General features: G+C 31.4%; 2 protein-coding genes across 2 annotated transcripts; both read right to left on the bottom strand.

Moving 5' to 3' along the window:
- Window positions 1-89: 89 nt before the first annotated feature.
- On the bottom strand, window positions 90-5,478 carry LOC148301232 (inactive fucosyltransferase B-like). The gene is made up of 6 exons (XM_088273552.1): window positions 5,133-5,478; window positions 4,444-4,590; window positions 4,167-4,309; window positions 3,505-3,756; window positions 2,067-2,324; window positions 90-712 (listed from the first exon to the last, which is right to left on the bottom strand). The coding sequence occupies exons 1-6, from the start codon at window positions 5,337-5,339 to the stop codon at window positions 250-252; spliced, it is 1,470 nt and encodes a 489-aa protein (XP_088129678.1). The 5' UTR covers window positions 5,340-5,478; the 3' UTR covers window positions 90-249.
- A 1,015-nt stretch (window positions 5,479-6,493) lies between these two features.
- Window positions 6,494-12,003, bottom strand: LOC148301231 (inactive fucosyltransferase B-like). Its single transcript, XM_088273550.1, has 6 exons — window positions 11,675-12,003; window positions 10,467-10,739; window positions 9,481-9,623; window positions 8,850-9,101; window positions 7,980-8,237; window positions 6,494-7,211 (listed from the first exon to the last, which is right to left on the bottom strand). The coding sequence occupies exons 1-6, from the start codon at window positions 11,864-11,866 to the stop codon at window positions 6,752-6,754; spliced, it is 1,578 nt and encodes a 525-aa protein (XP_088129676.1). The 5' UTR covers window positions 11,867-12,003; the 3' UTR covers window positions 6,494-6,751.
- Window positions 12,004-12,465: the final 462 nt, after the last annotated feature.

Below are 12,465 nucleotides of genomic sequence, written 5' to 3'. Positions count from 1 at the left end.
TAAAAATATTTTTCTTAACCGTCATTAGCAATTCATACTTTTTTTTACAAAATGGTGAGGAAGAACTGGTTTAATAAAAAACAGTAAACAACAGTGTAATCAAAAATTTAATAAACATAACATTATCAGTTCTAGCATAAAGCAATATTTTTAAATACATAATAGAGTAGAATTTTGAATCACGGCTAAATATTAAAATTTTGTGGAGCTCCATAATATTACAATATTAAGTTGTTTAATTAACCACTTTTAGTTATTTTTCTGACAATTTGGACCAGGGCTGAGGTAGTGTTCCAATTCAGAATATCCATAAATTTTGGGTTCTTCGCTATTGTAGTTTAAAGCCTCGCAAAGTCTGCAATAGTGAAAAGAAGGGGCATTGAAGTATCCGTGTTCATTCACGACCTCCAGATGTTTCCGCCAATCTTGCAATTTCAAGTAATTTTCTTCGAAGGTTGCATTTATGTGCAAGATGTGATCGGCCAATGCTTTCGGACTGGGATAGTCGTACGCATTTATGTACGAGTCTGGAGGCAGAATGACTTTCAGAACTTCCCCCCGCGATCCCATTATGACCGGCACAGAGCCCTTTCTATAGCCGTGGCTGAACGTTTTCTCCGAGATATATTCGTCACAGTCCGAATTTTCAAATGCGAGGTAAAACAAATATTTATCCAGTAACGGGCAGTCATCTCCGTAGGATCCCGGGCAGCTGGAAAATTAAACGAAAATTTGTAAAATGGCATTCGCGAGTGTTAAATGAGTCGTTATGGATAAGTATCCGGTACTCTAGATTCTAGATAAATATGTATGTTTTATGTGTATCATTATCGTCTCCGTGAAAATCGCTTGACACAGATTACTCGTAACGTTCGCTTACCGCGCCGGATACGGTTAGAGTAAATAAAGCACATACATAATCCACGTGAACAAAAGAAACGTATTTACGTGTAAAAATATATTTATATTATAATAAAACATTTAATACAAATTTTATAGAGAAACGTAGGTCTTTGTCAATTATTATAAAATTAGATACTCAATACTGATCGAGTATGTTTCTAAACCGGAAAGTTATTACTTTTTTTATAGTGGTCGTAGTTTTAGATTTAACATACTCTGATCGCATGACATGCAGTCTGCACAACAAATTTTACTTAAAAAATCAAGATTTTTTAGTCAAACTCGTAAAAATTATTTAATTTATTTAGTCCCAATTTTTGTTCACTGTTTACAACAACTAAGATAAGAAAAAAATATTTAAAATTATCTGCTATTGGATGTCTTGAGATCGTTTATAAATTTGTATATGTCTGTGTCCATTACAAGAAATGTCACTAGATGCGCAATGGCAAAGGAATTTAGTCAAATATGCAATTGCAATAAGAAAAATAATATACACGAATCTAGAACATGTAGATCGTGAATCGAAACAATTCAAGTTTTATTACAATTTTATTCATGATATATTTTTAACTTAAAATTTATCACGCAGAAGTCGATAAAAAATGACCATATAGTATTTATGTTGAAAATCCAAAAACTTTATTATTTTGCAATAAAAGTCTCCTGCAGTAAAAAACACAATTTATTTAAATATTTAAACAGTGGTTTGCTTTTTACCCTAACCAGAATATTCATAACCATGTAATTTGTACTTTTCAAATTCGAGGTGCATTTTTTAAATTACATTACATAATTAATTTAGGGTTATTGATTGAAGAAAAAAAATAAACATTCATAAACAACAGAATTCGTTAAGTCGCAATTTAATTTTTTTCTAAATCCTGGTAACATTTATCGTAATTGATTTTTTTCTTACAACACCGTTTTTGCATTGAAAAAACAAGTTCGAACTTTCAAAGTTTCAACTTCGAAATAATATATGGCTTTGAAAAAAAAGAGCTATTGAAAGGTAAAGAGTTAAAAAATATTTTTTCCATATAAATTTTAAAACACAAATAAAAAAATCGGGCATGTACAGACATGTAACCTCTCCGGTGGTCTCCGGGGGAATGAATTCTGTGCTTGCGAATATCCCCTTAAAGTTAATTTTTTTAACTTACGCCTTTTTCAATTCTGTCCCGCAACGTCCATAAAAATCAACGTCCATGTATTCTTGTAGTTCTTTTACGAACTTCAGTCGACTATTGGCAGCTCCGCAGTTGGACATCAGCACTGCGGCCAGGACGTCTCGGCGCTTGCTGGTCGCATTGGGAACCAGGGCGGTGAATTTTGCCTGAAAGTCCATTGTGTCCTCCAGTACAATTGGACTTTTCCGTGGTATAGTTCGTCCGTACGGAACGGGAACATCAGAATCGGCCCTGAAAATAAAGAATTAAGAGTATTTAGAAAACATATTAATTTTCATACTAATAAAAGAGTTTCTGCTCAATAAAAACCTTCTTTTCATCTTACTTAGTGAAGTTCTAGTGATTCAAGAATAATGTCTCAAAATTGGTTCATATATATATATAGAACTTCCAAGAATTTGAGTAGTGTGGTTGTCAATAATGGGTAGAGTTTGTGAATGTTACACGTGTGTTAAGTGATCACGTAAACCCTATGACGGTCGTCAGCCCCGTAAATGCCCAGACTTCCATATTCTTCTTCATCTTTGATGAGACGTCAAAAAATAATATTTAGAAAATCATTATTTTTTGCATTTAATTTTACTCATATTCTTTTACCGATTATTAAAACAGGAAAATAAATAAATTTAGAATTTATATCATGTTTCTCGTGGTTCTAATAACTTGTCTAGGTTAAAGTTATCCGAAATAAGTACACAATTTTGAAGAATTGACATATTTATAGAGAATATATTATTCATCAATATTCTGTTAAAAATATTAGTTTTTTAGGAACTGTACGTATCGAAATTCAATTATAAAAAGAAATAAATAAATGTAGAGCTTTTTATTTAGTCAGTAAATTAAACATTTGTATTTTACAAATACATACACTATATAAAATAAAAACTCTTTTTAAAAACTTTTTTTAAAAAAGTCATAATTTAACATTGAAAAATGTATCTTATCCTAAATTATTGACCAAATTATTGACTACAATTTATATTTGAAGCACTAACTTTGCAATTTTCCATTTTATAATTAAAATGTAACTTTGTTTTAAAATCACTATAAATATTTAATTATAACTTAATTATAATGTCTACCGGTTTCGAAGCTAACCGCTTCTTTATCAAGACTGATTAATACTATTAATCAGTCTTCATAAAGAAGCGGTTAGCTTCGAAACTGGTAGACATTATAATTAAGTTATAATTAAATATTTATAGTGATTTTAAAACAAAGTTACATTTTAATTATAAAAATTTTACTTTTTATGTTTTGGTATATGTTCCAATGAGTACACAAGTGCCTTCAATCAGTCTGGGTCAACTGCTTCAAACTGTGCATTCCCGCTATTTTTTACTATTTTGATTTGCTAGGTCAAGTTCAATATCGGAATTCATCAGCTTTAATTACAGAGATATCTTACTTATAAGTCATGGACCAGTTAAAGAGCCCAACCAAGTCAGTCCAAGGACCCTTTCCCAGAGTGAAGGTGTTGTAGGGGCTTTCGTCGGTAATAAAGACCCATCGCTGACCGTCTGGCCTCGTAGCGTTGGGAAGACTCTTGGCTCCTTGCAATCTGTGGAGTAACACCACTACTGCGTCTGCGTCAACTAAGGAAGCATCTTCGTAATCAAGATAGCAGTTGTTTACGGAACAGTTCCCGAAAGGGTCGTGCCTGAAAAATTACATAGATGAGCCACGTATCATGGTATAAAGGTGCATGGTAGTACAAAGTAGCATGGTAGGCTACCCCATCTGGCATTCTAAAATAATGGTGCAGAAAATTACCTACGAAATAATTATTCCAAAATACAAATTTTACTGAAATACCAAGAGCATTTTGAGAAAGGGATAGAATATTGCTAATACTGTCTGTAACAACAGCTTTCACATGATATATCGAAATACCAATGATCCACCATGTACGCACAATTAAAATGGTACTCGTTCGCGATAATGTTATATCTACACATGGAAAATTACTCCTAGATACATATTTAAAAGTTTTTTCTTTTACTGTAAAAGAGAGGAAAACTAATAATTTTTCTTATGTTTGTGAATATTTTTAATATTTGGTTACTTTACCTTTCTTTGTGGAAGTAGTATAAATGTCGATTTTCCATATACTTTCCTATTTTCCACACCAGAATCTTGTACTGTTTCAACCGTTTTTCAGGTGGAGGCTCGTTAAGAAACAGGTATCTCCCGACAGCGGAAAGGTTATATTGCTGAATATGAAATAATTCGTTCAAATTTATATTTAGAACCAGCATATAAGTTATATATTTTTATATTTTTTAAATTTGTTCAGGAAAATTAAATAATTTTAATACATCATTTAAAAAAGACAATATTTTTTTACCTTTCTTGCATTGAAATAGTCATTGACATAATTTTCGTTTTGGTCCACGACTACGTATCGCTCACGTTGAGAACTTTCTTCTGAAGAAGACTGAAGGTTCTTCGAAACGGATTCGTCAATCACAACACTTATTTTGAATTCGCCCGACTTAAAAATCAAAAAAGAGTAATAATTAAATGTTTTTCTAGCAGATTCCGACTAAAAATAACGGTTACCGTAAAAAATATAAGCACCCTTATCTTTAAAAACTTTAATTAGATCAATCATAATAAAAGGTTGTTCTTAACATTCTGGCCGTTTTTCATTTCACTCAATTTAGAATTCACTTGATTATATCTAAGTAAGAATTATGTTATTTACGCGTCTTCTTACGAATCACAATTCCGTTAAGTAAAACTTGGTGACCAATATCAATAAATTAAGACACTCTCAAATATTAATAAAGATTGAGTTTTCAAAATATCAACAATATTAAATAATGACCTAGGAACTACTCAATACGCCTTGTTTACCGTTTCCTCGCCAACCAAGTTTTATCTTTTCAAACACCTATGATATATACACATAAAATATTTTAGTTGAAAAAAAGCATTCCAGAAACACTTTCAATATATTTGATAATATGATCGATTGGTCAAATAACATCGTAAGAGTAAGTATGTATTTAAATAAAACAATGGTATGCTAACCTTTCTGCCATCGAAATATTCGTTGATTATTTCGGAATGGTTTCCATCGAAGTTTTTGAGTAACTCGAAATCATCACCCATATAGCCAATCGCGTCCCCTCTACGTAAGAATTTATCCAGATACACTTTGTCAGAATAAATGAAAAACAAAAACGTGAGTGTCACAGCCAATGAACCGCACAAAGCAACCGCCTTTCGCAAACGCATTTTGTAGAAAAAAAATATGAGCACTGTTAAAAATATTCCGATTACTCCCGAGAGGAATATAAATTGACTCTATGACCTAAAAGTAGAAAAATACAGTATTTAGAGTACACGTTGCTCATTCCACATATTGTTGATATATATTTGATCGAATCTTTTATCTTCTGCAGTTGGTTCTATGTACAAAAGTAAATATTGATCTATTTTATTGATCCGTGAAAAAGAGCGTGTGTGAAGTTTGTATTTGACTGACATTGGGTGATCAATGAAAATGAATATCACAAATCATACAAACAAAAATGAAAGCATTAATATGTTGATCGCTAAATAAGTTTCCCATATTTTATTTTCCCTTATTTTTGCTTCCCAAACATCGGCAAAATAGTTTAGTAAATGTTTTTTGTTGTTGTGTTGTAAACGGCCAATTTTCCCTTATTTTTTTAATGCGGTCATGATAATAATAAAATTAACTCTATTTTTAAACTATAGGCATAGAAGTAAACATCATTGAAGATTGGTTTTCTTAAAATTACACTTTAAATAATCATAACCAGTGCGTAACCTTATTTACTCGGCTCATTCGTGGAAGGCTTTTCTTAAAAATTTCATAAAGGTATATCTCAAATAATCGTCGGCTCACAATACTCTATGTAATATTTTTGATTTTCAGAATTCTTGAATCCTAAAAATCGAAAATATGTAACATTTAAAGTATTACAAAATACTTTCCAGATTTTCAACATATTCAGGATTTTTAGGACCAAATAAAAATGTTGAGCAAAATTCTGAATTTTTGCTCAAATTTATTTTAACTTTCCGGTATTTTTTAAGACTTTCGATTTTTAAATCTTTTTAAAACTTGTGCTCATTTAGGAAAGGGTAAAAAAACATTATATTTTCAGATTTTTAAGGTCTTCCAAATTTCTTTACAAACCACATAACAATGTATTTTATTTTCAAAATGCCATTGATTTAACATGAAAAATATACTCCCCTTCATGGGATCTCGCAGTGACTTAAAATTCATGAAAATCTCGATGAAGTTGGATCACATCCATTACAAAATTTAAAAAAAGGGCATCTCACTTACCATACATAGCACCCTCGCACTACTTCGACCCCCACTTACTGACTGATAAGTCAAAATAAAACGAGAATTCAAGAAAAAAAATGTTTTTATTGATCTTAAAATAAAAGTATAGTATGTATAATAAATCGCGCTGAAAACAGTGAATAAATGTAAATTTTTACGTTTTAACGCTCATTGATTAGACCAAATGAAATCGAAGCAATTACCATTTGCTTCTCAATCATAAGAATTTTGAGTGACGTAAATATTGACACTTTTATTGACCGTCCCCGTGCCGTTTAACACAATTGGTTCCTAACAAAACGTTTATAATTTATATGTTTTATTACAAATCGTAACAATTTGATACAGGGTCGAGAAAATGCTCTAACTCCTTATACCCATAAACCTTTGGCTGGTCATCGTTATAGTTCAGAGCTTCGCAAAGCCTGCAGTAGTGATAGGAAGGCGCATTAAAGTATCCGTGTTCATTGACCACTTCTACTTGATGTCTCCATTGGTGAAATTCCAAGTAAGTGTCTTCAAACGTGTCGTTAATGTACTTCAAAGCGTTGGCCAGCTCTTTGGGTTTTCGGAAATCCCTCGTGCTGAGGAATGAGTTCGGTGGTAGGAGGATATCGGTGATGTCGTTTTGGGCTCCCATTATGATTGGGACTGCTCCCTTGCTATAAGCATGGTGGAACACCTTTTCTGTGATATATTGATCGCAATTTGAATTTTCGAAAGCCAAATAAAACAGGTATTGATCAAGCTGAGGGCAGTCATCGCCGTAGGACCCTGGACATCTGCAAGAAATAATAATAAATTATTTAAATACAGTACTGCCTATATCTACTACTTTCCATGTGGCTGGTTACATGCTATTGACTCCTTGATTAACTTTTCAGGAGCATATCATAAAATTTTTGGCCTTTATGGATCATTTCTAAAATGCACCTTTTTTATTACATTTCATCGTTATATACCTTTTACAAATTTTTATATAAGTGTATATATATATATATATATATATATATATATATATATATATATATATATATATATATATATATATATATATATATATATATATATATATATATATATATATATACATATATATATATATATATATATTTATATATATATATATATATATATATATATATATATATATATATATATATTATATATATATATATATATATATATATATATATATATATATATATATATATATATATATATATATATATATATATATATAAAACTACAAAAACGGCCTCCTGAAAAATCAAGTTTTTTTGATTTATGACGTTGTTGGTAGGAGTGAGCGATATGTTATGTACCATACCACATAAATAAAATGTTAAAACTACAATTTTCTACTTCTTATTTTTAGTTACTCGTATTGCCATTTTTGTCTTCAGTCGAAAAAAGGCGAGTTACGGGTACCGAAATCTGGATTTAGATTACCAATGACTTCTCCCCTTTCAAGTTTTACAATATTACTGTATATGATTAATAAAATTTGTACGTATATGGAATTTGTTTTTTTTTTAAACATTACTTACACGTCTTTCAAGGTGGTTCCACACTCTCCATAAAAGTCTACATGCATGTATTTTTGCAGCTTCTCTATATAGTCGAATCTATTGTTGTTTCCCCCGCAGTTGGACATCATGACAGCCACCAGAACATCTCGTTTCTTGATATCCGCGTTGGGAACTAGGGCGGCGAATTTAGAAGCAAATTCCTTCGAGTTGTCTGGCTTCGTGGGATTTTTCAATGGCAGAGTACGGCCGTAAGGAACGGGAACATCAGACTCGGCCCTAGATGTGAAACAATAATAAAATGCTATTTCATATTTCCATGTGCACTAGTACGTGTCCATTTTAACGATTTTGAAATTGAAATTTTCTCAATCTAATTTTCCTTTGTACTTTCCTTCCTTTATTTCCTTTTGCATAGAGCAGTAATGTCCTACACTTCGAGCACTTTAACTTTCCATTCACACTGAGCTCTTAAATTTTTTATTTATTCTAAATTATAACTCCTTAAAGGGTGTTAATATTATTTGACTTGAGCTTTGATCTTTCCCTTTTCCCCTTCCCATCCCGTCCCTCTTCCAAGTATTTTCATTAAATTACAAATTTGAAATTTTGTAACTGGAATGGTACAAATACTTGTTTTGTGTTACTCGATTACGTTTATGTAACTGTTCTGTTCAATTTTCAAACACAAAAATATAAAACGGTTTAACCACAGTAGCATATAAACTATATGTTCGTAAGTACGTATCCAAAATATAATTACGAAAGTTAAAATATTAACAAACATAGATTTAAGCGATATTTCATCACCGACTGAATTTTCGTGCTGAAGAATTCAATCTCAGAGTAAGTCTTTTTTGCGTTATGTAAAAACAGACAACAAAACATTACTTGTATGTCATGGACCAGTTGAACACCCCGACCAGATCAGGCCACTCTCCCTCCCCCAAATTGAATGTGTTGTGAGGGCTTTCGTCCGTGATGAAGACCCATCGCTGGTGGGCTGGTCTGGTCACATTGGGAAGGTTCTCCACTCCGTGGAATTGGTGCAGCAGGACGAGAACGGCATCAGCGTCAGCCGCGTCCTCGTCATCGTAGGTTAGGTAACAGTTCTGCACAGGGCAGTCGGCAAAGGGGTCGTGCCTGAATTTAAAAATAAAATTTCAAGTCCGAAAAATTAAACTTTAAAAAATTGTGTTTCTTCGTGGCGTTTAATTTGAAGAACTCCGTATTTTTTATTTTAAGGTCTTCTAAGTTGTAACGTAAAAATTAAAAATTAAAATTCGTCACCATTGTTTCGCCTTGTTAGGGCATTATCAAACTAGTGACAGTTGTTTGTTTTGCCCCAACAAGGCGAAACAATTATCACGAATTTATATTTTTTTAATATTCAAAAAATATATATAAGTATATATACAACTTAGTAGACCCTAAAAATCAGTGTTTGATTTTAATATTTAAAATGAAAATAATGTTTCACTTTTTATACAATGTATCAATGGGAATGTGAATATATTTATACCTTTGATCGTGGAAATAATATAAATGACGTTCCTCCATGTATTCTCCTAACTTCCACATTAAAATTTTAAACTTCTTATTTCGTTTTTTGGGCGGGGGATTATTGAGAAATAAATATTTCCCAACATCGGATAAGTCCAGTTGCTGAAATTATATACAATTGAAAATCATGAAAAATTTCAGAAACGCAATTCACGTAACACTGATAGCAAAATGTTACTGTTTTACTATATTATTTACTGGTTAATTAGTATTTACAATATATATACGTATATATACTACTAAGGGTGCTAGTAATTTTGAACGGAATAAAATGCTATTTTAAATAACGGCAAAAAATGTATTCTCTTGCATTGATTCGGCAGTCACTTTGTGGCAATACATATCCATTCTTTTTTTCACTTTTACATAGTAAATTTCCCTTTCTTCGCTTTATTTCGATGCATTCAATATAGTTTTAAACTAAATGAATAAGAAATAAGAAAGAAATCATAAACAATGTGAATACTTAACATTTTAAACTTCAACATTTTGAAACATTACAAATCCATAAAAATAAAAATAAAATTAATAATACTGATGTAATTTTTTTTACTGATAAAATAAGGGAATAGCTTTCACCCCCTCCTCATCATAACTCGCATTACTCTCAACTTTTTCTTCAATATCAAACTTAGTTTTACATACTTTGTTAAATAATGATGTGGGAATCATCGACACACGAAACACGTGCTGGAATAGATTCTAATAAATACTTTACCGGGTAAAAGTAAAACATTGTCATTATTATTTTGTTTGTAAATAAAAATAAAAATGGCAGAAACATTCTTTCACTGGGTGGCTGCCAAATACAATAACAAAATAAAAGTTTAATAAATAAAATGGTACATTTGGGCATGTAAGTAGGTGCCCGTATATTTAGTGCGAACCTCACAGTATATAAACTTGCGATAAAGGATATGCAGAGATTGATAAATCAATCCTTACGTTTCTTGCTTTAAAGTACCGTTTTGTACTGAAGCCGCCAGGTCCATAGTCCTCTTCGAATGATGTACTAGAAGATCTAGAAGAACTAGCAGACGATGACGACGATGACGATGAAGATGACGACGACGAAGAAGAAGACCATGATGAAGAAAGTGATTCTGAAGATTTGTATTTCTTTGATGGCGACCTTAATATCATTTCTACAGAACTTTCCTCTGAAGAGAAAGAGTCATCACTTTCATCAATCAAAGGCATTGGTCCTTGTTTTTCCATCTAAAAAACACATAAAATACGTTAATTTTGCAAAACTAATAACACATACATGTGCGTGTCGTGATCAGTACTAGAAATGTTTGGATAATAATGGAACTTACTATCATATTTGCAATTTGTTACATATTACAATGTCCAAAATATTTTTTCATTCATTTCTGAAAAATAATGATGAAAAAAAATGCTAAACATTTTTTCATTTGCTTTAAAACTGTGTCAGATCTCACAAATGTAGAAATAATCATGAAAATTTCAAGTTTAAATGTAAATTTGCAACTTACTTCATTATATTCACACACCCAGTAAAAGTGATTATAATATACACATCGTCACATTTCTAAATCGGTTCTGGGAAATTAGAAACAATTTAGTAATTATATTAAGAGATCAAATTCAATACAAAAACGTCGAAAATAAATGTCTGAAAAAAAGTTGTAAGCATCAAAAACATTCACAGCCAAGGAGGAACGGAGGAATGATGCCGTATTGTTTTAGTCAGTTCCAGTAATAATCTATGAGTAAGACAAAATTTGACAATACAGTACAGGAAGAAATACACCATGAACAGGATGATCGTCATTAGTCACCACAGTGAAAGCTAACTTTTGATAGCAGATGCCACATTAAAAGAAAAGATGGGTAAAAGTATGGAAAAAGTTATATTATGCATCCGATGCCTCCTACTAGTCGTATATTTTTACTTTAAAATGGGGATCCAAACTTATTATTGGTATATTCTAGAAGTTAGTATCTAGCAATTTGTGATAGTAATCTTTATTCTAGATTTATAAGAAATCATTATATTGCTTTTCATTGTTGGCGAAATTATTGCATCAGGTAATGTTTCTATTCGATTGTTTCATCAACCACAATCGTATCTTTATATCGTCTTCTATATGCGCTTACTTTAATAAAATTATTTTAAAAAATCTTACCCATTTATGATTAAAAAAATCTTCAATAAGTTTTGGATGCCTTCTAAAGTAATTTTCCAGTTGCTTGTTTGACATAAAGGTAAAGTTTGGTTCTTGGCGTGATAGTTTCAATAAATCCGAATACATTATTAGGACGACCATCATTAACACTGTTAATGTTCCACACACAACCACAAACGTTTTCAACCGCATATTTATTATTTATTATCCAATTTTCAAATGCGACTGCTCGTTCAAAATTATTTTTTTATTCAATACAAACCTCACAGCACTACTTAAAGGTATGGAAATATTGCGTGTTCTCGACAATACACGTAGCAAAATCTGCCATGAATAGTTTGATGCTGTGTGGCTGTATATTTGACTCTGTAAATATTGACCTATCCGTCGGTCCAATAAAAGAAAAACATGTTGAAATTGTTGTTTCAGCCATTTCTACAGGACGGTTAATCCAAGAGGCGAGTAGTCGATGATCAATAGTAACGGATTGTTCTAGAAGCTAATGACCACAGTATATAAAAACGTTATTTATTACATCGGGATGAATTTTCATTTGACAAATTTAATGTTTTGTACCTGTACGTACATGACTGTACTCACGGAATAAATTACGAATTACTTCAGGACCTCCAAAACCTACGAGCAGATTCAATTCTGGTATCACAATATACGTAGGTACTGTAAAAATTGTTTTTGTAAAAAGACAAAATAGCGTTTTGTTCAATCCGGTATATTTCTCAGTATTAATAGATTTTTCATGTTAAACGTATTGTTAAAACTATTTTCATCTC

This window comes from Brachycentrus maculatus, unplaced genomic scaffold, assembly GCF_059751285.1.
Source record: "Brachycentrus maculatus isolate JH-2025_06_01 unplaced genomic scaffold, ASM5975128v1 h1tg000589l, whole genome shotgun sequence".
NCBI lineage: Eukaryota > Metazoa > Arthropoda > Insecta > Trichoptera > Brachycentridae > Brachycentrus > Brachycentrus maculatus.
Note: the sequence above shows the minus strand (reverse complement) of the source record. Positions and strands in the feature narration are given on the sequence as shown.

Bases quoted from the DNA above. Each gene is read 5' to 3' on its own strand.
- LOC148301232 (XM_088273552.1), bottom strand. From the start codon at position 5,339: ATGCGTTTGCGAAAGGCGGTTGCTTTGTGCGGTTCATTGGCTGTGACA. The intron at 3,757-4,166 runs GTAAAGTAACCA...GTAATTTTTCAG, and splicing joins TACTACTTCCACAAAGAAAG to GCACGACCCTTTCGGGAACT. The intron at 2,325-3,504 runs GTAAGATATCTC...CTTTATTTTCAG, and splicing joins AACTGGTCCATGACTTATAA to GGCCGATTCTGATGTTCCCG.
- LOC148301231 (XM_088273550.1), bottom strand. From the start codon at position 11,866: ATGCGGTTGAAAACGTTTGTGGTTGTGTGTGGAACATTAACAGTGTTA. The intron at 9,624-10,466 runs GTAAGGATTGAT...ATATAATTTCAG, and splicing joins GGTACTTTAAAGCAAGAAAC to CAACTGGACTTATCCGATGT. The intron at 9,102-9,480 runs GTATAAATATAT...TTTTAAATTCAG, and splicing joins TATTATTTCCACGATCAAAG to GCACGACCCCTTTGCCGACT.